Source organism: Rhinolophus sinicus, chromosome 16 (genome assembly GCF_057876585.1).
Source record: "Rhinolophus sinicus isolate RSI-liver-muscle chromosome 16, RSI-T2T, whole genome shotgun sequence".
Classification (NCBI taxonomy): Eukaryota; Metazoa; Chordata; class Mammalia; order Chiroptera; family Rhinolophidae; genus Rhinolophus; species Rhinolophus sinicus.
In genome coordinates, this window is record NC_142516.1 from 53,524,220 (window position 1) to 53,548,921 (window position 24,702).

The 24,702-nt window shown below is 37.3% G+C and overlaps 1 protein-coding gene across 6 annotated transcripts in view; it reads left to right on the forward strand.

The window, feature by feature from the left end:
- Positions 1–24,702, forward strand: part of KDM4C (lysine demethylase 4C) — a 383,956-nt gene that overhangs the window by 109,306 nt on the left and 249,948 nt on the right. For all 6 annotated transcript variants that reach the window (XM_088793095.1, XM_019727138.3, XM_088793096.1 and 3 more), the window contains one exon: positions 15,180–15,229. In XM_088793095.1, the coding sequence (XP_088649221.1) occupies positions 15,180–15,229 (50 nt within the window). The remainder of the gene's footprint in view (positions 1–15,179; positions 15,230–24,702) is intronic.

Consider the following 24,702-nt stretch of genomic DNA (forward strand, 5'->3'; position numbering starts at 1 on the left):
AGCATTGTGGACTTGGTTAAATTTTGTTCAACAAACTGTGAGGTTTTGTTAAAATGCCATGTAGCAATAAGTGATGTCAGATTATTCGGAATAAGCTCAGCTCATGCTTTCTCATTATATCATTGTTTAGTGTTGTGTAGTATTTGTGAGCACCGGCTTTTGCACCAGCCTTGTCTTTTGAGTTCTGACATTACTTTTTGACGAATATGTGACCTTGGGGGATTATTCTATAACCCTTATTTCCTCTTGTTAAACACTCAACGTGGTTCTGGTGCTCGCTTTGTAAGGCAGTTGTGTGGGTTAAATAAAATACCATGTACATAGCATATATCACAGCTCCTACTGTTTCGTAAGTGCTCTAAATGTTAACATTTCATACATTCATTTACAAATATACATTGCATATTATATATAAGGTTATATATGAGGTCATGTATAAGACCTTATAGATCTTATATGAATAAGGAGTCTTGGTTCTAAATGATAGAAACCCAACTTAAGCAATAAGGTTATTTGCCATTGTGTGTAGTTGGGAGAAGCTAGAAGCATGGTGCAGTCTAGGAGATAAGATGCGGCCCCTGGGTGTCTGTCTCAGCCTCTCCCTTCATCTCTCCCTCCCTTCTTTCACTCCCTCCCATCTCACCTCTACCCCTTCTTGTTTTTCCTTTCCCTTTCTTCCTGGTAGAGGAGAAGCTGTTTACCTGTAAATAAAAATTTGATTATTGTTGAATTTTAGAATTCAAGTCGCCCTCTTAAAAGGAACAAACAAGTTATGTGGTGTCACATTGACCTAAGTATGTTTAGTTTACATTTTTTTCATCAAAATATGAGCTCCCAGGTGTGTATGGGGGGACTGAATAGCATGTCTACAGTGCCTGGCACATAGTAGGTACTCAATAACTTTTTCTTAAATGAACGGTCTTACTGAAGGAATTCCTTGTTGAGGTTTTCTTCTTTAGGCACCTGCAGTGGAACATTACTTTAGGGATTGGGCAGCTTGATAATATTTAATGATGTATTGAATTAGCAACCCATGCTACTAACCCCTGCTTGTTACCTATTTGGTGAATTTAGACTCATTAATATATTCTCACTGCAGATGTTAGACTAATTGGATAAGGGTAAAAGCTGTGTCCTTTTGATGGTTTATATAGGAAAAATACTCTTTAAAGTAATAGTGGTTTGTTTCTGGTTTTAATTACTCTTCCTAGAGAAATTGGCTCTCTAAATAAGAAAAATAGACTTTAATACTTTTAAATCAAAGTATTAATAAAATTAATTGCATAAGTTATTCTGATCACTGTAGGCATATCTGTCTATATATTTTTAGATAATATTGCTTAAAAAGTTTTAAAAAATTGAACCTATACCCCAAAAGTATTGTATGAATTTTGTGCCCAGGCGCTAGCTATATTTGTAGGAAGAAGAGAGTACAGTGGTAATTGGTAGCAAAAATTTTTATTGATCAAATTTTACTTAGACCCGAGCCTGACTTGGAGATGCATAGAACCACATGCACACGCCTGCATTCCATACAGGGAGTCCTGGGGACCCCACCCAGCTCAGCACAGAATTCCCTAAAGGAAGCATCAGTGAAGTCTAGTATTTAGGATTTTGAAAGTCAGTCTCACTCTTTTCCCTGAAGTGATGAGATGTAATGGCTTTTCACTAACTGATGGGTAGCTGTGGATTTTATACATGAACTGTAAACTTATATTAATTAAGTACTTTTGATACCCCTGATAAACATAGCATAAATTCCTTCAGGACACTTCTTATTTCTTTGTTGCTATTCTTTCACTTAAAGCCACCACCACCACCACCACCACCTACAAGAACTAGAGAAACCCCTTCAAATGAAAAGAAATTGCTGAATGGAATCCATAACTGTTAGGGAAAAATCAGAAGGTTAATGCAATTTTTTTGCCATGTAGATCACTGAAAACAAACATTAGCGCTGTTAGCCTTGCAAATTACTGTGCAGATGTAGTAGTTCACAAATATTTTTTCCTAGCTTATCTTCCCCCCCCATATTTCTCGCCCTCCTTTTCATGCTGTTTAATCTTGCTCTTTAGATCGCACTTTGTAAAAGATACATATTATTTGATATTTGTTTTGCAAAAATTATTTTTTAACTTAAGCATGTAGGAAAGCAGCTGGTGTGTGTGTATGTGTGTGATTGCACTTCTACAGGTAGGCTGGCAAATAGATTTAGGTTACTTCTGTGACCCCACATATGTTCATTCTTTGTAAGCTTATTTTTCAAGGAGTAAGGCTATACTAGGGTGGTGAAGTATTTTGTGTTCGGTGACTCCATTTAATTTAGTGAAGTTTTTCTTTGTGTGCCAGGAACTGTAATCCAGACAACAGTTATTTTAGGTAAGTTTTTTTTTCTTCTGCCTCATTTTTAAACTGAGGACTTTGAGACTTAGAGCCTTGTCTGTTTTATCTCTTGATGAATGAGTCTTGAAGCTGGGATTCAGACTCTTTTATTTATCAGACTCTTTCCATAGACTCAAAGAGAAAAGGAAAGAGTAAAGATGAAGGAATAGGCAAGGAGAAAGTGTGCCTTTCTTTTTTATACCACCAACTTTCTTCTAATGAGATTTTCTACAAACCAAAGAGAAACTTACATCTTATTTTTTGGGACAAAACTATGACATAAGAGAGCATATTTTCAGAAAGTAAAGTGATTTTCAGAAGCAGATTTTCAGTAGCTAGGTTCTAATTTGTGATAATTGATGGAGATCCTGGGGATGGGAAGACCCCTGGAGGTGAGAGTGGGAGAAACCACTGGCCCAACTATTAGCTTGGCACTCAGGTTTGTTCTTGCGATGTTCCAGTTGGAAATCCATTTGAAGTCAGAAATAAAATACCACATTTTAGAAAGAATGAATTTTACCTTGAAGAGGATCTTGTTTCCCTCTAGGGAATAGGTGGCGATTCTTCAATTAGCCATCTATTTAGATTCTGTCCCCTTCAATGAAGCTTTGGAAAAAAGCTAGTCTGTCCCTGTCAAGAGATAAGAGTGCTGTCTGTCAAACCTATCAGATAAGAACTGCTAGGATGGGGACAGGGGAGGCAGAGTTGGATCCCAGCTTCCGAAGGCTATAACACAATTTTCCTTAGTCTTCCAGTTTTGCAGGTCTACTGATTATTACTTTAAAATTAATTTCATGCATTTCCTCATGTTATTTAGAATCTATTTTAATCTATTTCAAGAATGATGCCTGCATTGGCTTTCTCTGGATTGAGAATATTTTGTTGGGATTGTCTTGGCGCCTTAAGATGAAATCCAGTATGAACTTGCTTAGCCAGAAAGGAGAATTTAATTGGCTTACATAGCCATGTACTGCCAGAAATTCCTGGAACCCTTGGAAGTTGCCAGAGTGTGATAGATACTGGGCCCCACTTTTCTTTGTGTGTTGCTTTCATTTTCCTCCCTGGCTCATGTATTCCTAGGTGTGTCCCCAAAGGGGAAATCTGGGGAGGGATCATGGATTTTCCTGGCTTGGGTGCTGTGCCGAGCTCTTGGTGAAGTCACAGAGGCCAAGGATAGGAAGGTATTAGGATTGTCTCGCTGGCTTGGGTCATGGGCAACCTGTGTGGCGGTGGGTCAGAGGCGTGAAGAATGGTGGCCCCCATTAGGATTACCTGTTTGTGTTTGGGGGAGGTTGTTGTTCCCCATAAGAAGGAGAGAGCTGTTACGTGAATTATACTGCACAGGGGAAATAAAACCTGATGTCTCCTACAGATCCTATGAGGCACAGAAAAGTCCCAAATAAATGTTCAAGTATTTGCTTAAACTCTTAGGAAGGCTGCTTGGATTACCCCAGCTGGCTCTTACTTCATTTTCTGTAAGATTAGAAAAAATATCCTGTGTGGATATTTCTCTATTTTAGGATATTAAAGTTATTAAAATGTATGCTTGTTTAACTTATTGTAAAGGCATTTTTAACAATTGATTGGTAACTTTTACCCAAAGTACAGGCAGTTGGTGGAAACTAATCTATACACCTGACTTGAAACTAAAGAATATATAATTTGTAAGTTTTTTCCTGACTACTTGGACCAACATTGCTTTCTTTTCTTGTGAGATCTATATATCTGTATCTAGAGATATAGCTATATCTATAGTTATACCTATGTCTATCTATATCTATATCTATATCTATATCTGTATCTATATCTATATCTATATCTGTCCGTTTTATTACTTCACTATGTCCTATTCTTTTTGAGCTCTTCTTTCATTGATTGGTGTGTTTTGGTTTTACCATCTAACCGAGACTTGAGCTTCGTGAGGGCAGCATCACCTTTGTAGGGCCACGAACCGTAGTGGGCTTATAGGCTTGTTTTGTTACTGAGGCAGGTTTTTTTATTTTGTTTTGATCTGCTAATTTGTGTATCACATATGTGCACAGCTTTCTGCTTCTTTCAGTCTTTATTGAGCTTATAATATTCTCTTTGGCTCCTTATGGGTAAATACTACAAAATTAACCTATAAAATAATATAGTCATGCCTCCTGCCTGATGCCTTGAATAGATTTAACCTGATGTCTAGAAAATTTTAGAAGCTACAAAATACTGGGTGTTAGATATTTTTAGACACTCTGCTATAATTTGCCAGTGATAACAGTTTTGATAGCTTGCCTAAGAGGAATCCACAGACAATACACTACAAATTTAATACAGCCAGTTGTGAGTCCATCACTCTTCCTTTCCTCCAAATGACTAATTATTTGTGAGGGCACCATAAGTGGTTTCTTTATTTGAAGACGCATGCATAAAGCTTCTGGAATGTTCTTCTACATCATATATTTTTGAGAGGGCATAGCATCCAGTTGCATGATCTCTGAAATTATTTTTTGATCAGGGACAAAAAAGCCCATTTACAATCTTCCTTGAAATGTAGAAAACAAAAGTGAATGTTCTTTGGGAAGATAGGTATCAAAAAGGACTTGAAATAGATGGGTTGCCTTGTCTGTCTTCAGCTCCTATGTTATCTCTCTCTGCCTCGCTAATGAAAATTAATATTATTAAGGAAAGTCAAGTGTTGGCAGAAACATACGACTATTTACTTTTTTTGGGTTTAAATCAGTTAGGAGTTTGTTTGTTTATTTATTTATTTTTATGTTACATGAAGTCCAGAAATAAGCAACCCATGGTTGGTAGTGCCAAATAATACCGTGTGTCCCTGTTTTATAATTAGTAGCCTGTGACTGTCATCCTTTTGGTCTATTTTCTAGGAAAGAAGAAGAGATAAGATAAAAGGCAAATGGTAAAGAGAAAATACCAGATCAGATGCTCCCACTTCCATGGGTTTCTTTAGAACCCACAAGCAGTGACATCTCACTATTTCTCATTGGCCAGGACACTCATGGGTACTCATAGCTGCAACAAAAGCTAGGAGATGAGTCCTTAAACAATTGTCCACACTGCCCACTTGAACATAATTGTAGTTTTGTTACTTTAAGGAAGGAAGAAAAAAATGAATGTTGGGACAGCAGCTTATTGTATCTGACACATTAGCCCACACATAGCAAGTCTCCAATAATTTTCTGTTTGAATCTATGTCATTTGGGATCTGTATTTGAAGACCATGCATTCTGTGCATAATGTGATTAAATTAGAAATCTATAACTAAAATATGCAGAGTCTGCATATTAAAAAATACATTTCTAAATAACCTATAGGTCCAAAACATCTTGATGCGAATCAGACAATATTTAGTACTAAATTACAATGAAAACATTATCTATCAAAACTTTTGTGATGTAAATCAAGGGGAACTTAGAGTGCTACATAGCACTTAATACTCATCAATCAATGAATTGTTGAACTTTAAGGATTAAACACTCAACTGATAAAGACAGTCACAGAACTACAACATTTATAAGGTTGGTCCCCGGATAATGTAAGTTGAGAGTTGTGCCTAAAGGCTTTCTACATTGGTCACAATAAGGTTTCTATCCAGTGTGAGTTCTAAAATGAGGAGTGAGGTGTAAAGGGCCTTTTTTTCCGTCTTTTCTTTCTAAATTGTGTGTCCCTGAAAATAAGACCTAGCCAGACCATCAGCTCTAATGCATCTTTTGGAGCAAAAATTAATATAAGACTCGGTTTTATTTTAATATAAGACTGGGTATACTATACTATACTATACTATACTATACTATACTATACTATACTATACTGTACTATACTATAATACTGGGTCTTATATTAATTTTTGCTCCAAAAGACGCATTAGAGCTGATGGTCTGGCTAGGTGTTGTTTTTGGGGAAACGTGGATTTGAGGCTTTGTAACTTTTATTGTGTTTTGCATGTTACTTGAGTTATTTTTGGGTAGCATGGTTGCTTTGTGTAATATGCACTTTTGAAAGCCTCTTAATTTTCAAAGAGGCAACTGCAAAGAAGCTGAGTAGGTAGTTTTGCCTTGAAAATTAAACTTTGATCATAGGAAATCTTGAAAATGCTTCAGTACTTTGTTGGAGTTAATTATGGTAGAAATCTGTAAGTGAATTGTAGTGGAACCCTTTAAGTCACTTTGTCTTATTCATGGATGGTATAATTATCATTTCATTAAATGATCATTTGGAAAGGACACTATTTTCAAAGATTTTCATATAAGGTAAGATTGTTTTTTGTTGGGAAAATATTGGCTCTAGAAAACCTTTGATATGGGCATATAGCTTCTTATAGGGACTTTTTCGTTTATTAATTTTTGAAGTTACTGTATTTTAGATTCTTCTTGAAATGCCTTTTTTCCCCATTTTATTAATGCTTGATTCTAAGTATTATAAAACATTGCATCTGTGTTTGGTGTTTTTTGGTTTTGTTTGTTTCTTTTCTGTTTGTTCATTAAATATTTTGTGAGGACCCCACGTGTCAGGTACTGAGCTATGTGTACGTGACGCCATGGTGAGCAAGACATCGTGGTTTTCTGTCACTTCCCTCCTTTGACATCTCTGTGTTGATTTGATGAGGAAACGGGAATAGAATATGGGGCTGGAGAACGTACTTGGGCTTTGGAGTGAGATAGATCTGGGATTGTGTGCTGGCTCTGTTATCCACCTGTAAGTAAGTTAATTCCTCTAAGGCTTGGTTTCCTCATCAGTAAAATGGAGGTACTGGTAGTAGAGCTTGTACAGGATCTTAGCACTAAGTCTGATGTATTGTAAGTGTTCATTCACTAAATGGTAGCTGTGATGAGCTCTAATCATATTTATCAGCCACTTACTCTTTTCACTGAGCTTTCAACCCTTTAATGACTACAGAAATCAGGTCAGACACACAAGCTTATGCCAGTAAATGAAGGGAGGGTTAATTTAGAGTTGTCGTCTGTCAGAAAACTGTCTCTGGGGAGATGAGCTTGATTTTTTTCAGGGGAGATAATTGTGAGCAAAACAGCAAGATGAAGAAGAACTATAAGCAAAGGAGGAAAGGGCTACTTCATACATCGTTGAGGAAGGGATCTGCCTGGGCGTGGCATGGACCTAGAAGGGCTTCTCCCTCCTCTCTGTATCCTGGGCTTGATGAGACTGCCCTGGATGTCACGGGGTGGGTGAAGCTGGGCCCACAGGAGGCCCCAGCAGCACCTGTTAGTGAGACTGGCAGAGGGACCCCTGCAGCCACTATGTCATACAGCACAGTGACAGAGGTATGGGCAGTGGGCGGAGCTGAGAATGTAGTTTCTGAGCACATTGCTGACAGACCCCAGGGTTCGGTTCCCAAATGAAATTAGGGAGACTTTGAGGGAATGATCTGAGAAATAGGAGCTACCTCTTGAGACGTGCTAATAAACACTTCTAGTGGACTCAGTGTATCTTGAAAAAAGAAATAGAGACCAGTTCATAGAGAAAGTCTGAATAAGAGAAATAGATCTAGTAAATTTTGAAAAATACAGCTTTATCTATTGCCAGTTTGAAATGTCAACCTGATGATTATTCAGTTCAAGATAGTGTTTATATTATAACTACCAGGATAGCATATCATTTTAGGTCTATTCTTTGAGTAAACCACCCAAAGATGTGCTTAGAGAGATTATTATTTCCCTTGGCCTTCAAATTAGATCTTCTTCTTCTGCTTCTCTTTCTTCTCCTCCTCCTCCACCTTCTTCTCCTCCTCCTCCTCCTCCTTCATCTTTCCTTCTTCATAAAAGATTCTGGTTTTAGATGAAACATCACCTCATAAATATCTAATTAGTGTGCGCATAGATCATTAGTGACTCATAGTTTCTTAATGTTAGCAGAACTGTTTGCAATGTTCATTTTGTATGAAACAAAAACACTGTCCTAAAGGTTAAATGAAAAAATAATTTCAACAAACTGGTATGTACTTGAGGGTATACAATGGTCAACATCTTATTTAGTGGTTTCCAAAGGATACAAAGAAATATGAGACATATTCACATCTTCAAAGAATGAAGAATTAGCTGCATAATTGAGCGACTGTGGCACATGATAGAGTACCTGGCTATGAACCGGGCACTCACCGTACAAGGAAGGTTAAAGAGGATGATTCATGGGAAAAGTTCTGGGCTGTGGTAGGCTTCTCTGTTTCAGAGAACTCAGTGCCTAGCCAGACAAAAGTGATTTATGCACACCAAGTAGCAGCTAGCTAGGGAAGGTAGCAGATGATAAATACTACATGAACAATGTAATGGAAGGGCTCTGGGAGGAAGAAAAGGGGTGAGATCGCTGAGATTTATAATGGAAAGCTTCAAGGAGGCAGTGGAATCTGAGCAGCACGTGGGAGGTTGGGCTTTGAAGCAAGATAGAGGGGGCTCTTTGAGGTGAGGAGTGAGGTCAAAGCCCAGGTAGTAGTAGAATAATTCACAGTCCAGCCTATTGAGAGTGAGCTGTTGATATTTAAGGCTGGGGCTAAATAGGAATGGAAGTCGAGTCTTGAAAGCCAGGCAGCAAGGAATAAAGGTTTTTGTGCTCTGGTAGTGATATGAGGACTACAGCTGCCGAGGGAGATACAGGCAGAGAGTTCACTTATAATTGTAGTCTTAGTTGGGGGCAGATCAAGGTTGAAATTGAGGTGATGCTGCAGGGAGGTAGATACGAGGTTTTGAGACTGTGGAGCAGATGGGACTTGTGACTGGCAGTGGGACCAGAGAGGATGAGAAATAAAGAAGTGGCTCTGATAGTCACAGTTTGGAAAGCTAGGGGAATGGAGTTGTGAACTGAAATAGAAATGCTAGGAGGAATAACCTTAACTTAAAGGGGGATACATGAATTTGATCTTGCGTATGTCAAGACTTTCGAAGTGATGGGATACTTTCATGGAAACACCTAGGAGGTGCTCAGGGCCATACAGCTAGGACTCCTCTGACTGAGGTCACTAACTGTAAAAACCCTTCTGCATACGGGCCCTCCAGCATGCCTCTGTTTAGTCACCAGTTCTTCCTGCTACATAGATTTTAAACAGGGAAGCAAAGCGACAGGATCTGATTGGGCTGCATGGACCAGGGCGGGCGACTAGTTAAGAGGCTGCAGTAGTAACGTGTGTGATGGAGAGTGGTGACATGGGCCAAGGCAGTGGCAGTGGGGATCGAGAAATGTAGGCAGATGCATGAGAACTCTCTTGAACAAGTAAAAGGTAGAACATGTAAAACTTGGGGATTAATTGGATAAAGGGAATACAATCACAACTCCTACATTTTTGGGCAGTTGGTTGGATGGGGAACTCTGGAGGAGAAGCAGGTCTGGCAGGAAGATGATGGAGGATTAAGCTTGGACAGATGGTTTGAGGGCTGCCAAATGGACTTGTTCAATAGCTGATTGATTTTAGTGGTCCGGAGCTCAAGAGAAACGCGTGGAATGGAGATGTGGTTCAGCAGCATATAGATGATCTTGAAGTCTTGAGCAAAGGTGATTCTCTCAGGGAAAAATGTGGAAGCACTGAAACACGGAGCCCTACGGAATGTCAGTGTTAGGTATGGCAAGAGCAGAGGTAGAGGACCCCTGGAAATGATTTGGATCGTAAACCCAAGGGAAGTGTTTCGAGAAACTAGTAGGATAAGTTAGGCAAAGACTAAAACATATGGCAGCCTTTGTCTACGCAGTTATTTTGAGAGTGATGATGACATACGGTCTGGATTGCACTGGACTCCGCTGTGAGTGGGAGTCAGAAATATGGCAAGCACGGAACATAGTATGTGTAGAGGGAAGAAAAGAAAGCAGATGGGTGGTAGCAGGATGAAGGACACAGAAAAGTTTATCACCTATCGATCGATCGATCGGTCTGCCAGAAGAGCTACTCATGTTTAAAGGCGGATGACAGAGGGTCACAGGGACAGACAGGCAGGCAAGGGTTTTTATGCTGTTATTTAAAACAAGATATTGAGAATTGCTTAGTGTTTCCATGAAGTAGTAGTATGTCAAACAGAAATGAACAAAACCTTGGATGTCATCAGAGCCGCAGGATTTCAAACTTCTTAAAAGCATACTAGTGATTTAGGTTTTTTTTAAAGGGCCTTTTCCCCCTATGGCTTGCTGTTCCAGCTGTAGTCTGACAGTGGCTTATATTGATTTGTAAAATTGTTTAGATGAAAAATACTAACCTTATGAAGTTGGAACTTTTTGCTGGTTGACTTTTATGTATTACTCATTTTTTCTTTTTTATCAAAGAATTAGATGATGTTTTTCAGTGCTGGCTGCTACATTCGTAGGAGCTAAATTTTTAGGGCAGTTATATTGGGAAATGCTTAAATCCTGGGAGACAGAAAGTTTTGATTGAAATAGACATTTGAATGGACCAGAAAGTTGAGGCTGGCAGTGGTTGATTCTGGGTATGCCAGGCTGACATTGTAGTCAGGAAATGAGGTATTGGCTTATATCGTTACTCACCCTTTCCTCCCATTTCCCACTTTCATGATTTTTTCCCTTCCTCCTGTATCCTTCTCCTCCACATCTTTCATCCTGGTGGAGCAGCAACACAATTCATCATTTGAGAGCAAAAGTCAGCAAACACTTACTGAGCATCTGCTCAGCCAATGCTTTGTTTCAGGAGAAAGAAGTGAGCTTGAGAGGGGAGCAGGGAGGCAGAAAGGTAAAAAATTAAATTCTGGGTGCCATGGTGGAAGCCTGTACTCTGTATGGTTGGCTGATGCAACACAAGAGGGAGTGGGAAGCTCTCCCTGGGGGTAACTGAAGCTGAGCTTGGAAAAAGGAGTGGGTGTTTTTGTTGACTGGACTGGTGGTAAGGACATATAAAGCCCAGAAATAGGGGATGGAAAGGTGCGAAGGTGTGAAATAACAAGGGCACTATAAGAAACTTCAAGTGGTTTGGCAAAGCCAGAGAGCAGGATTTGATTAAGACAGTGGTCAGCAAGTACAACTGAAGAGGTGTAAAGATGGCAGCAGGTCTCTGTGCCTTGCAAAGGCGTTTAGCTTCTGTCCTTCAGGTTACACTCAGCCTTTGGAGGCTGGGGCTTTGTCATGATCAGATCTGTAGTTTGTGGAGGTGACTTCAGCACACTGTGGAGGGTAGTTTGGAAGCAGAAAGTAGGGGCCCACCTGTAATGCTCGGTTACACCTTTGTGACCTAAAGGGCGAGCTGCATGGAGGAGACACACGCAGTGCCTTGTAGTCACGTGTGATGCATGGAGAAAACCTTTCTGATGATTACCACCAGAGACGTTTCACTAGAACCCTTGTAGAAGAGGATTGATTGAAAGACTCTGTCAAGGACATTCTTTATCTTTATATTTTATGGGTGGTAGACATCTAACAGTTTAAGGCTGTTCTGATATTCTTTTTTTTAAAAGTGTATTTTTCCAGGACGCATCAGCTCCAAGTCAAGTAGTTGTTTCAATCTAGTTGTGGAGGGTGCTGCTCACAGTGGCCCATGTGGTGATTGAACCGGCAACCTTATTGTTAAGAGCACTGCGCTCTAACCAACTGTCTGAACCGGCCGCCCCCCTGTTCTGATATTCTTGTTTAGGATAGGAATCCTAGAATTGTCCCTGGTGTCTTACAGGTGCTTAGTAGAACTGGGAAGTAATTTTAGAAATGTAAATAAGTGGTGATACTATACTTTTTTCGTATTTAAGATTTACTTATTCTAGAGTTGAGATATTCTAGTTCATCTTCAGTGGTGATACCTTTGGGAGGTTTGAGAAATCGAAGGTCTTCCCTGTCTCCTTTCCCCCTCTTCTCATTAGTTCATATAACTGCCACGTGGTAGTAAATCTGCATGGAAACTTAATGTTCCTCAGATCCCTGTGCTGCAATTCAAACTTCCTGAAGACATGCATGTACATTAGTCCAGATCAATGTTAGCGATAGTTGTGTGTTTCTGTACCCACTTCCACTTACATGGAAAATGTCTTGAGTTCTTCCTGCGATGCTTTATACATGGTAAGTGCTCAGTAACTATCTGTTGAATTGAAGTTGATTATTTCAGTGATTTTTTGGGGGGTATTTTGTTATAGCAGCCTGAACAGACTAAGACAAGTTACTGTCCTTTGTTTATTAGACCCTTGGGCCTTGAGCTTATTCAAGGAATTCTGTAAGTTATTTGTATATGAAACATTGTATAGATGTCTGTACTGATTCATCTGTGTTGAGCTATAAAAGATTTGAACATAAGATTTAAATGTTTAACAAAGAATAGGATCAATAGCACAGAAGAGAGAACCATACAAAATATGTCACAGGTATCAACATGCAGATGAATAGGTTTGCTCTGAGCCAGATAATAACTCAACCAGGGAAGAAAAGAGCCTGTGTCTCTTAAAGTTGTGTCCTTCCACTTGTGGTTCACTGAGTGTGAGAAGTGGCTTTCATTTTGAGGATTCAAGTTCTCCTGAGGAAAACTTGCATCTCTTTAGTGTAAGGGGCTGTGATTGGAAGGAAGTTATTGTTTTTGATAATTTTTTATGCTTTTGAACTATAACAATGGTTAGTTAACCATATGCACTTTATTCATAATCATTTATGGTCTTAAAATTACCCGGATATTTTGAAAGTTTTTAGTTTATTAATCCTCTCGTGAAAAATCTGTACAATCACCATAGTCACTGCAGAATCTTGACTCCTTTTTACCAGCACCAGCCTTGGCCTTTGCAGTCCCCCTGACTGTTCCATTCTCTTCTTGCGTTCCTTTTGCTGTGCTGTGGAGGTCTTTTTCTTCTTGTACAGGCCATGGTTTGCAAGTCCATGGCTTCATTTTTCTTTGCAAGATCTAAGGAGTCGTAAATCATGCCAAAGCCAGTTGGCTTGCCACCAACAAAGTGGGTTCTGAATCCAGATTCAAAGATGACATCCGGTGTGGTCTTGTCCATTTTGGCTAGTTTCTCCTGAATTTTTCTTAGGTATTGTAGCCTTCCCAGGGTGAAGGATGTCAATGACCTTTTTTTTTTGCTGAAGTAGTAATTGGTTGGTTCAGACGGTTACTGTTGTTGTTCATGATGGTGGTTGACCTTCAGGCAGCCAGTGAGGAAAAAAGTTGCATCTTTTATATACAGCATATAAAAATAGACTGAGACATTGTCCAAATCTGAAGAGGAAAATAAATTAATCATCTGGCATTGATAGGAATAGTTGTCCTGGGAAATAGTATACTTGTAGAAAAGAATTTAGGAGATAGGCCAATAAGGGCTACCTGGTTGGAGACACATGATGGTATTGATTCAAATCCTAGAATGAGTAAACTGAGGCTCAAAGTTAGGACAGAGCTATCTCACCCTACCTTCTCCCGATCCTTCTGCACATGAACAGACTTATGTTTTCTGAGAACAGACGGTTGAACTTCAGATTAATTAGCTTTAACTTTGATGCCGATTTTTCAGAAATGTGAATAATGATATTTAGGATATATAAATATCTCCACCCACATCCGACCCTTTGTGGGCAGGCGTATACCCATTACACTTGTCCATGTGTGTTGTATGTATGTTATAGGGGTGGTGACCCTCTTGTCTGGTGTGTGTCTCTGTGTGTGTGTCTGTGTGTTGTGTGTTTCCTTTTATGGGTATATATGGTGATGTAAACCAGGGATTAAAAACTAGTAAGAAGTGTCCATAAATATACATTGGGTGATTGTCATTTAGTTATGCTAAAATTTTATCTTCTCAATTCAGTTGGAATAATTTCATTAACAATGCCTTAAGGAACAGGATATATGGTTGAATTTTCTTTTAGAAAATTGCCTAGTTACATCGGATCTAATTAAGTTTTGCATATGTTATCAGTGGCATTAAATGCAACCAAGTGTAGTGTTAAGCAAAATTAGAAAACTTATTTTACTAAAAAGTAACTTGAACTTAATATATATTGAGCTTGTAAACATGGCAAATGTGGGTCTTAAGAATAATATATTTTTATTTAAAACATGAAGTGATCATTTAACTTTATTTTTAATATCCTTAATTTTCCTCATTAAAACTACTTAAAAAATTAGTATTTGTGTAGTATATTGTGAGATTATTGTTTTAAAATTTATTAGTAAGTTTGCAGTATATAAGTTCAAGTATCTCACTTTTGAAAACACCAGGAACTAGAAATGAGTTTTTCTGTTCTTAAGGGTGAAAAACTATTATTCCTAAAATCAAGATTTTTAAAAGTCATATAATCATGAAATAAATAAAAGCTGTCTTTTTATGGCTGGTGATTTTTTAACTTAAAAATCTATTTGAAAAGTATAATGTTCTTAGAAAGTTTTGGTAGAAATATAAATGTTGCTGTAATAATTTTGTGTTCTATCCTGCTTGTCAGTAAAAACATTTTAAGAGGTTAAAAAGAGCCCAATACCCAATTCCCATAAAACAAAGGCAAACGAACCAACCACAAAACAAAAAAGCATACAACCCATAACAGCCCTGGATTGCTGGGGTGCAGAGTGTTGGAGAGAGGTTGTAGTCACCATATGAGGCTAGCTGCCTTCTTGGTCAAGCAGCTTTACTGGTCTTGGGCCTTTGCTCCCTAATCTTTAAAATGGATTGGGAAGGTGAGCTCTTGGGCATTGAAATAAGTGACTCATGTTTATTTTTCTTCTGTCTAGTGTCCAAGGGATATGAGTCTGTGATTGGCTTTTAATCTCTATTCAGTTCATTTAAGTGGAGTTTGGTGTTGAATTTTTTTTATACATGACATTATTTAGGAATAGACATCCTTAGGATACTAGCTGAACAGTTATAATCCTAAAATGTTTATGTTTAAAATTTTAGGTATGCAATACCCCCGGAACATGGGAAACGACTTGAAAGACTAGCTCAAGGTAAAATTGCTTTCTGTGTTTCTCATCTAGATAGGCTCTTTGTTTCTGAGGTATCTTTACAGTGTAGAATGTCAATCTGTTAATTTTATCCTTTTCAAGTTATGGGCTTTGCAATATTTTTCTAATTGAACAGTTTGTTTTTCACCTAATGTGTGCATATTTTTCCCTGTTACATAATCTTCATAGTTATTTTAATTGGCTGCTTAATATTTCATCAAGGGATTGCACTTAACCTAGTTTAGTTATTTCCATTTTTTCCTCTTTTATATAATGCGTTTTACGTCTTTTGTCAATAATATTTTTCCTTCTTTTAAGTTACATCCTTGAGATAAATTCCCAAAAGTACTGATGCTGCATCTCAGGGTACATGTATTTTATGAATACTTTTCATGTTGCCGTATCATTTCACCAAAGGGTGACTTCTGACTCCCAGTTCTTATTTGGTCCCCTGGGTCAGGGACTGCCCTTATGGAAATATGAAGGTGAATGTCCCCCGGTTACTGCATGAGCATGAGATTGTGTGTCTTCTTAGAATGGCAAAATTAAACATACTTTACTGGAACTTGAATTATTATTTTTTATGGCTTTGTCCATCGTTATTTCTGGGAAGTCTATTTTAGTTTAACTTGGTGATCACAGTCTGCAGAAAGTACCTTCCTTTTTTCTTCTCTGTCTTAAAGATATGCCAGGTTACCTTGCCCTCACCTCCTTACACAAGGGAGAAGTAAGTATCAGGGAACGTAAAGTATAGTATAGGGAATGTAGTCAGTAATGTTGTAGTAATTATGTATGGTGTCAGGTGAGTACTAGTCTTATTGGGGGGGGTGTTATTTCATGAATTATATAAATGTCTAACCACTATGCTGTACACCTGAAACTAATATAAAATAATATTGACTGTCAACTGTAATTGGAAAAAAAAGGGAAAACCCCATTCTTTGACTTGACAATTCTGAACAGAAAGTGTGACTAACATCTCAAAGTTACTTTCCTCCAAATTATAGAAGAATATTAGAAGGAACAGTTACGTATCGAATTTGTAAGAAGCATTATTATAATTTTGGCAAGCTAATAATTATAAAGTCTTGGTGTTTTTATAATATAATTATAGTAATAATAGCAATGTTATTGTAATCTTGAACTTTGTTAAGGACTATTTTCATAAATATTAAGGTAGATGAATCCTGGTTCTGGGTAATAGATTAGAGCACAGCTTAGAAAATGATTACCATAATCCTTAAATACACAGGCAGTGAACTTTGTGCTAATTCTATATGCTGAATTATCCTTTTCTCTATAATAATTATTCTAACATTTTCCATTCGCCTCATCACCAGAGAACTTTTAAAATGGAGCCAATGTAAACTTCGCAGTATGGAGTCACGTGCTAAAATTTCAGCTAGAATCTACATGTAAACACTTTTACGTAATTTATCTGAAAATAACATTCCAGGAAAATGGATGCCATTTGTTTAATCAGGAAGAGGTTAATAAACTTGAAGGATGAACAATAACTTTAAACTCAACTGCATGTTTATTCAAAACTATTTTGCAGCATTATTTTGAGAAATGACACAGGGAAAAGATCCTGTAAGATAGTGGGGGATTCCTATCCGCTGACCAGATGTCAGCCAAATTAATTGAATTCTGCTAAATAATTAAAATGATAAAGTAATGTAGTAAATGTGATGGAGCATTGTAGAATGTCTAGGTCAAGGCAGCACTTGATACATAAAATGAAAAGCAGCCTCGGATATTTTCCATTATCTTGTCTGCACATCATAATTATCACACTTGCCTTTTATGCATGAATGCTTTCATCTTTGGTTTCTATTGAAATCTTGATTGACTGTGGCACCTACAAATATTTTATCTGAAAGACATTAAGCCTGCATCTAATAAAGCCAGGAGTTTGATTTTGCCCTTCAGCTGCTTTCTCATTTATACAGGTTTTTTTTTTTTTCTTCACTATTATATAGACATAAATGTAATAAAAAACTCAAGTGAATTGTTGCAATTTTTATACTTGTTATGTTCGCCTATAATGCCATTGCATTCTTTCTAATTTTTGGTTTGATACAATTGAATGGAAAGTATAAAGGAGAATAGAGGTATAATGTTAAATCATGAATGACAGTTTTGAAGGTTTTCAGTTTTCAGAATGTCTAAATCTCATCTGTTTTAGAAATAAGACAATATCTTTGCTGTTCTATTAAGTTAAGCAAAATATGGATTAACGACTATAGGGAATGGCTAAAAACTTTTGTGAAGGACTGTATTCCCTTGGTTTCTTATTTTGAATAAAATGCCTATAAAGATGATTTACTTTGGTCAAAATTTTGGTTACTGGGAAAAGAATATGTGAGTTAGGACTATGTGCAGCTGGTTTTGGAAGTATGAATGATCAGCAGGAATCCTGTTTCAAATGACAGTGTGTGTGGTAGAAGTGAATAAATGGTTTCCTTTAGATCCTTATATTTACTTGTAACAAGTGTTTTAGTTTTGACTTACTAAAAATGCAACATTCAGCAAAAAGAAATGGAAGAATAATTATTATGAATGATAAACCTAGTTCATTTTTAAAAAAATTATTTTTGGGATGTGTGTATGTGTGTGTGTTTAAATGGCTGGTAATCTTGAGTTGAAGCCTGTGGAGCAGATTCTAAGCCTGATATACAGGGATCCCTGTTCCAGGAGGTGGATCAGGGTCTGGGTGGGATGCAGGCAGTCTGTGGACTCTCTGAAATTATATTCAAAATTGGGCATACATGTGCACTTCTGGGATGCACATATATGTGCATGTATGTGCATTTTTGGTGCAAAAGAGATTATGAATCACTGCTGTCAAGGGACTAGATGAGTAGCAATAAATAACAAGTCATTTTAAATTTAGTGAATATATTCTACATTGACCTGTTTTCATAGTGTCTAGGAATTAGGAAAATGTACTTTTACAAGCTCTCAAAATAGTGAATACATTATTCTGGTAAGCATTTATATAGCTGATGGTCTGAAAATATTATATTAAAGTGTCTGGTTTTGAAAGGATAATGAATGCAACACTCCTGATTATAAACAAATTAATTTTAAGGGGCTCCTCAAGCCATAGCAAATGAAGAAGTCCAGTGATATATCCTCTGCTTTCATGCCTAACTCATGCTTCAGGCATTGAGATCAATATGTGGTGTTTCAGGGTATGTTTGTTTTCATCTTACAATCAGCTGTGTTGCATTAAGAATGGTAAAACAATTCCTAAACTTAATTTCCTCGTAATTTGATGTTAGATATCACTGTCTGTGTTTATAAAGTTTTGAATATTTTATAGCCAGCCATGTTCCTATCCTAGTAGGACTTTAGACATTGGACAATAATATATAACATACACCAAGCTAGCACAATTCCGGTCTCCTTGAGCCATGGGATGAAATACAGTTCTGAGAAGTGACAGTAGAGAATGGGGAGAAAGAATTCAGGGAGAGAATGCCAACTAGCAGGGACGAATTACCATGGAGGCAAATGAAGTGTTCTTTGATTCTGCAGGGTGGAAGCTGGGCCAGGAAAATTCTGGTTAGCTTGACTGTGATCTATTTCAGCCCAAAGTTCTTGGTGTGGGAAGTCCTGGGTAACCTGTGCACGTATTGTTCATGTGTCATGTCAAGGGGGGGGGGAAAGCGGGAACTGAAACAAAGTAATCTTAGGAATGCAGTAAAAAAACAGAAATGTACACCTGAAACTATGTAACTTTACTAACAATTGTCACCCCCAATAAACTTTAATTAAAAAAAAAAAAAGAAAATTATTTACAAAAGTAAAACAAAAAACAAAACAAACAATATGTCATGGCTCATATGCCAGTTAAATTGGGTGGAAATTGCCAACCAGCTTGAAATGGAAAAAAGTTGCCCATTACATAATGCATTATATTCAGGAGATAAAAATAAGGCACTTGTTTAGGAGAACCACCATCCTTCTCGATAGCACAGCCAATATGAATTTCTCCTGGCTCTACTCCTGCAGAGCTCCGTGGAGTTGTATGTCTACCAGTAGAGATCTTGATGGATTAAGGGACACTCAGAGCAGAGTGAAGCGTATGTTGATGGATTATAGGATACTCAAGAGCTGAGTGAAGTCTGCAATGTGACAATTTTCCCTAATCCTGAGTAATTAATTGCTGCATGGAGAGGCCAACTCTAGCTTAAACCTCTAATGTTGACCTCTTAAGTAGGAATATGGGTGAAAATGACCAGTTTTTCCCCCCACATTATGTAGCTCATTGGTTTATTTTTTATTTTTTAAAATTTATTTTTTAAATTTATTGGGGTGACAATTGTTAATAAAATTACATAGATTTCAGGTGTACAATTCTGTATTACATCATCTATAAATCCCATTGTGTATTCACCACCCAGAGTCAGTTCTCCTTCCATCACCATATATTTGATCCCCCTTACCCTCATCTCCCACCCCCCAAGGTTTATTTTATTAATAAGCTTTTATGTGTAAATGCTATCTAAAAACATTTCCCACAGGAGCAGTCCTATGTATACTTTCTCTGTGTTTTTCTTTTCTTACCATTTGTTTGTATGGTTGCAATATTTTTTAAGCTTCATATAGTCATATGAATATTGCAAAAACCATTATAAAAGTCTACCAAAGCATACTTGGGTGAATTTCAATTATATTGAATGAAATTATCTTAATCAAAATCTGTTGCTAGTGTGGACATATATTTTACATGTCTGATTTCTCCATCTTTCCTCCCTCCTTTTTTCCTTCTCTTCTTCCTTTCTTTCCTGTAAGTGATTAATAACTAATTTCAATTTCTCCAAACTATTGTTTAGAAATCCATGAAAACTGGTAATAAACTTTGATTTCTAAGTCTTTTTCCAAGGCTGAAACTTTGGTGATTTAATAGCAACAACATGATTTTGTGTTTGTCATATAGGGTTGGGATTTAAAAAGAATTCCTTAATAATATCTAATATGTTAGATGTAAATCAATTGACAAGTTGGGAAATTTCTTACCTGATGGAAAGAATACACTAATTTTAGAGCACATCTCTACTTCTAAAACAATTTAAAAACATTTAATGATTTTTTGGGGGTCAAATTGATTGAGGTCAAATGCACCCACAGTAAAAACCACCCCCGTTAAGTACACATATAGTTCACTGAATATACAGTGGGGGGCTACCATCATTATCATTTTATAGAACATTCCCAGTACCCTGAAAAAGTTCTCTAATGCCCTTTTGCCCTCATCCCTCCCCCCAGCCACTGGCAACCACTGTCTGATTTCTGTTCCTAGAATGTCGTAAAAGTGGAATTTTACAATATGTAGACTTTTGTGCCTCATTTCTTTTACTTAGAATATTGCTTCTCACATATGATCACTTTTATTACATTGAATACAGGGCTTCCTTGGATGTATACAGCATCTGGTCCTTGAAACGGCTTATGCGATTCCATGTGTCCCTGCGCTACACAACTCCCAGCAGTACTGGGGCAGTCTCAGCAACGGTGGTTGTGGGATGCTTTTAGGGTTTCAGGGCTCTGTTGGGCTCTCTGGAGTACGTGCTCCTTATGATGCTAGCCTTTCATCTCTCCCACATGTTTGGATTGGAAGAATGATTCCAAAGATCACCTTCACTTGCTTACCACTGTATAATATCTTAAAAAAGAAAAAGTATTGGCTTTATTTTGCTAGGGAGTTGGCAGACAGCAGTGTCCTGTCTTTGTAGATAGTACAAACAAGCTATAGATTCTAAAAGTTGGGTTACTGAATAGCTTACCATAACTTTGTATTATTGCTCTCCCCCTTGTCTTGGATGCTCTAACCACAAGAGCTGATTCTTCTTGAAATGAATGTTTAAGCTCTTTTGCTCCATGAATCCTATGTAGTATTGCAGTTTGTTCTAATTTTGAATATTTATTTAAAATGAAAATGTATGTTTGTATTCTTACTATTTAATGGTTTGGTAGAAACATAGTTTGTTTTTCCAAACTGTTTTTTCAGTGTTTTCACTCCTAAATCAGATACCATTTTATTGGGAGCTCATTGGTCTACTTGTCATAAAAACCCTAATGTGTTACTTGTGGAGAGGAGTTGGTATGGGGGGAATAAGTTGTAGATTGGTTCTCCCTACTAGTCTCCATAGCTTGAAATGTGAAATAACTGATTATCTTCTCAGTCTTATTCTTTCAGTTTTGTAGGATTTTTTATATTGAAGCCCATTTGTGAGTAATTTGGAATTCAGACTAAATTTTAATATTTAATTTTAAAACAGCAGAGTTAGAGAAGGGATAGAAGAATATAGAGGTGAATACAAAATAAAACATGAATCAATGTAGTTTAACGCTAGTTGTGCTTGATTGTTAGAACTCTTTTATGGGGGAGAAGCTTAGTACTTGCGACAGAACTGCTAGGTTTGAACTGCAAGGGAATGAGATGGTTTTTAAGGCTTAGTAACCATTGATTTCACTTATGGCAACCCTTCAGTTGGCTCTCTAGGTCTCCTGGGACTGTGATTCCCCTTCTCAGGGGGCAGGCTGCAGAGAAGGTGGGAAAGGAAAAGTCATTGAACTAACATGGTGACTAGTGTGCATGTGGTGGAAATGAGTAATAGAGATAATAATAATGGCCACTATTCATTGAATATTACTATGTGTTAAGTAGACTTAAGTATTTTTTTAAATTGAGGTAGAATTCACATATAAAATAAACTGTTAACCATTTTGAAGTATTTAACTCAGTAGCATTTCGTATATTAATATTGTGTAACTGTTACCTCTATCTAGTTCCAAGAGATTTTTGTCTTTCTAAAAGGTAACCCTGTATCTATGAATTAGTCACTCTCTATTCTTTCCCACCCCTCCGCCACCCCTAATTACTGTGGAATCGTGTGATATGTGACCTTTTGTGTCTGGCTTCTTTTACGTAGTGTGTTTTCCATGTTATAGCATGTATTAGTACTTCATTCTTTTTTATGGCAGAGTAGTGTTTCACTGTATGTATGGCTATACCACATTTTTTTCATCTATTTATCGGTTGATGGACATTTAGATTGTTTTCATTTTTTGACTATGGCTAAGTTTTTTTGTGCATTATCTTGTTGGATTCCTGTAAGGATCCTGTGAGGGCAGCCATTAGGGAAAATAGCATGGAGGCTTTTCAAAAAATTAAAAATATTCTGAAGAAACTCGAAACACCAATTTGAAAAGGTATATGCTCACTTATGTTCACTGCAGCATATTTACACTAGCCAAGATATGGAAGCAACCTAAGTATGCATTGATAGACAAGTGGATAATAAAGATGTGATACATACATACTATGGAATATTATTCAGCTATAAAAAGAATGAAATCTTGCCACTTGTAACAACATGGAATGAACCTAGAAAGTATTATGCTAGGTGAAATAAGTCAGACAAAGACAACTGCCATATGATTTCACTTATATGTGGAATCTAAAAAACAAAATAAACAAACAAATGAAAAACACATACAAAAAACAATTAAAACAAACAAACTCATAGATATAGAGAACAAATTGATGGTTACCAGATGTGAGAGGCATTGAAGTGATGGCTGAAAAAGGTAAAGGGATTAAGAAGTACAAATGGGCAGTTATAAAAATACTCACAAGGATTTTAAAATAAAGTACAGCATAGGGAATAAAGTACAGCGTAGGGAATAAAACCAATAAAAAATATTAAAAATAGAATTACCATATGATCAGCAGTTCCACTTCAAGATATATATTTGAGGGAAATGAAATCACTGTGTTCAAGAGATAGCTGCACACACATGTTCATCACAGCAGTGTTTGCAATAGCCAAGACATGGAAACAACCTATGTGTCCATCAACAAGTGAATGCATAAAGAAAATGTGAGATACATATATAATGTATGTATCTCACATCTATCTATCTATCTATCTATCTATCTATCTATCTATCTATCTATCTATCTATCTATAATTCAGCCATGAGAAAGGAGATCTTGCCATTTACTTCAACATGGATTAAATTTGAGGGTATTATTCTAAGTGAAATAAATCAGAGACAGAGAAGTACTATATGATCTCACTTATATGTGGAATCTAAAAAATCTGAATTTATAGATACAGAGAATAGATTGGTGGTTGCCAGAGACAGAGGGTGGGGGAAATAGGCGTAGGTGGTTGAAAGATACAGACTTCCAGTTATAAGATAAATAAGTTATGAGGATGTACTGTATAGTATGGTGACTATAGTTAACAATACTATATTGAAAGTTGCTAAGATAGTAGATTTTAAAACTTCTCATCACATATACAACATATTGTAACTATGTGAGTTGATGGAAGTTAGCTAAACATTATTGCGTTAATCATATCACAATATATACACATATCAAATTATTACATTTAATATACCTTAAACTTATACAATGTTATATGTCAATTATATCTGAATGAAGCTGGAAAAAAGAATCCAGTGAAGAATGTAATAACATTTTTTTGGGGGGAATGTTGGGGAACAGTATGCTTTTCCAGGGCCCATCAGCTCCAAGTCAAGTTGTTGTCCTTTAATCTAGTTGTGGAAGGCGCAGCTCAACTTCAAGTACAGTCGTTGTTTTCAATCTTTAGTTGCAGGGGGCTCAGCCCACCATCCCATGTGGGAATTGAAATGGCAACGTTCGTGTTAGGAGCTCACGCTCTAACCAACTGAGCCATCCGGCCACCTCTCCGGCAGCTCAGCGGCAGCTCGTTGTCTTCAATCTAGTTGTGGAGGGCGCAGCTCACAGGCCCATGTGGGAATCGAACCAGCAACCCTGTTGTTCACAGCTCGCGCTCTAACCAACTGAGCCATCCAGCCGCCCCGTTAATAACATCTTGATTATATGGATGGGGAAATTGAGATGCTGAGAGTTTATGGGACTAGTTAAAGCTATGTGAGTGTGGGAGTTGTGTTTGGAATCCACGGCTGGATGCGTGGCTGAACTCCAATTTCTTCCAACTGTTATTCTCTTTTGTTTTGCTGGACACGTGGACAAAATGAGGATGGCTTCACATAACTCAAATGATTAGGTTTTTGGTCTAAAACTTAGCTCTGCTATTTAATACCAAAGGAAAGGTGTTTGTTGGGAGCAGTAAAGGATAGAGAAAAATTGGTGCTCCAGTAAACTTGTGTGTTAAGTGTGTGAAAGAGAATATTGGGTAAGATTTATACAAAATCCCATAGCAGAGTTTGCACCTCACACACAGTAGGCTGCCTGTCAAATTCTTTCGCCAACTATCTCTATAGGGGAGGAGATTGAAGACCCCCCCAAACTACCCCCCCACCAACATTCATGCAGATTTTGTATCTTGCTCCCGTAATATATTTGTTTTTATGTAAAAGTAAACCGAGTGATTTATCATGACAACAGTATTAGGTTGGTGCAAAAGTAATTGCGATTTCTGCAATTATTTTAAACGTTTTAAACT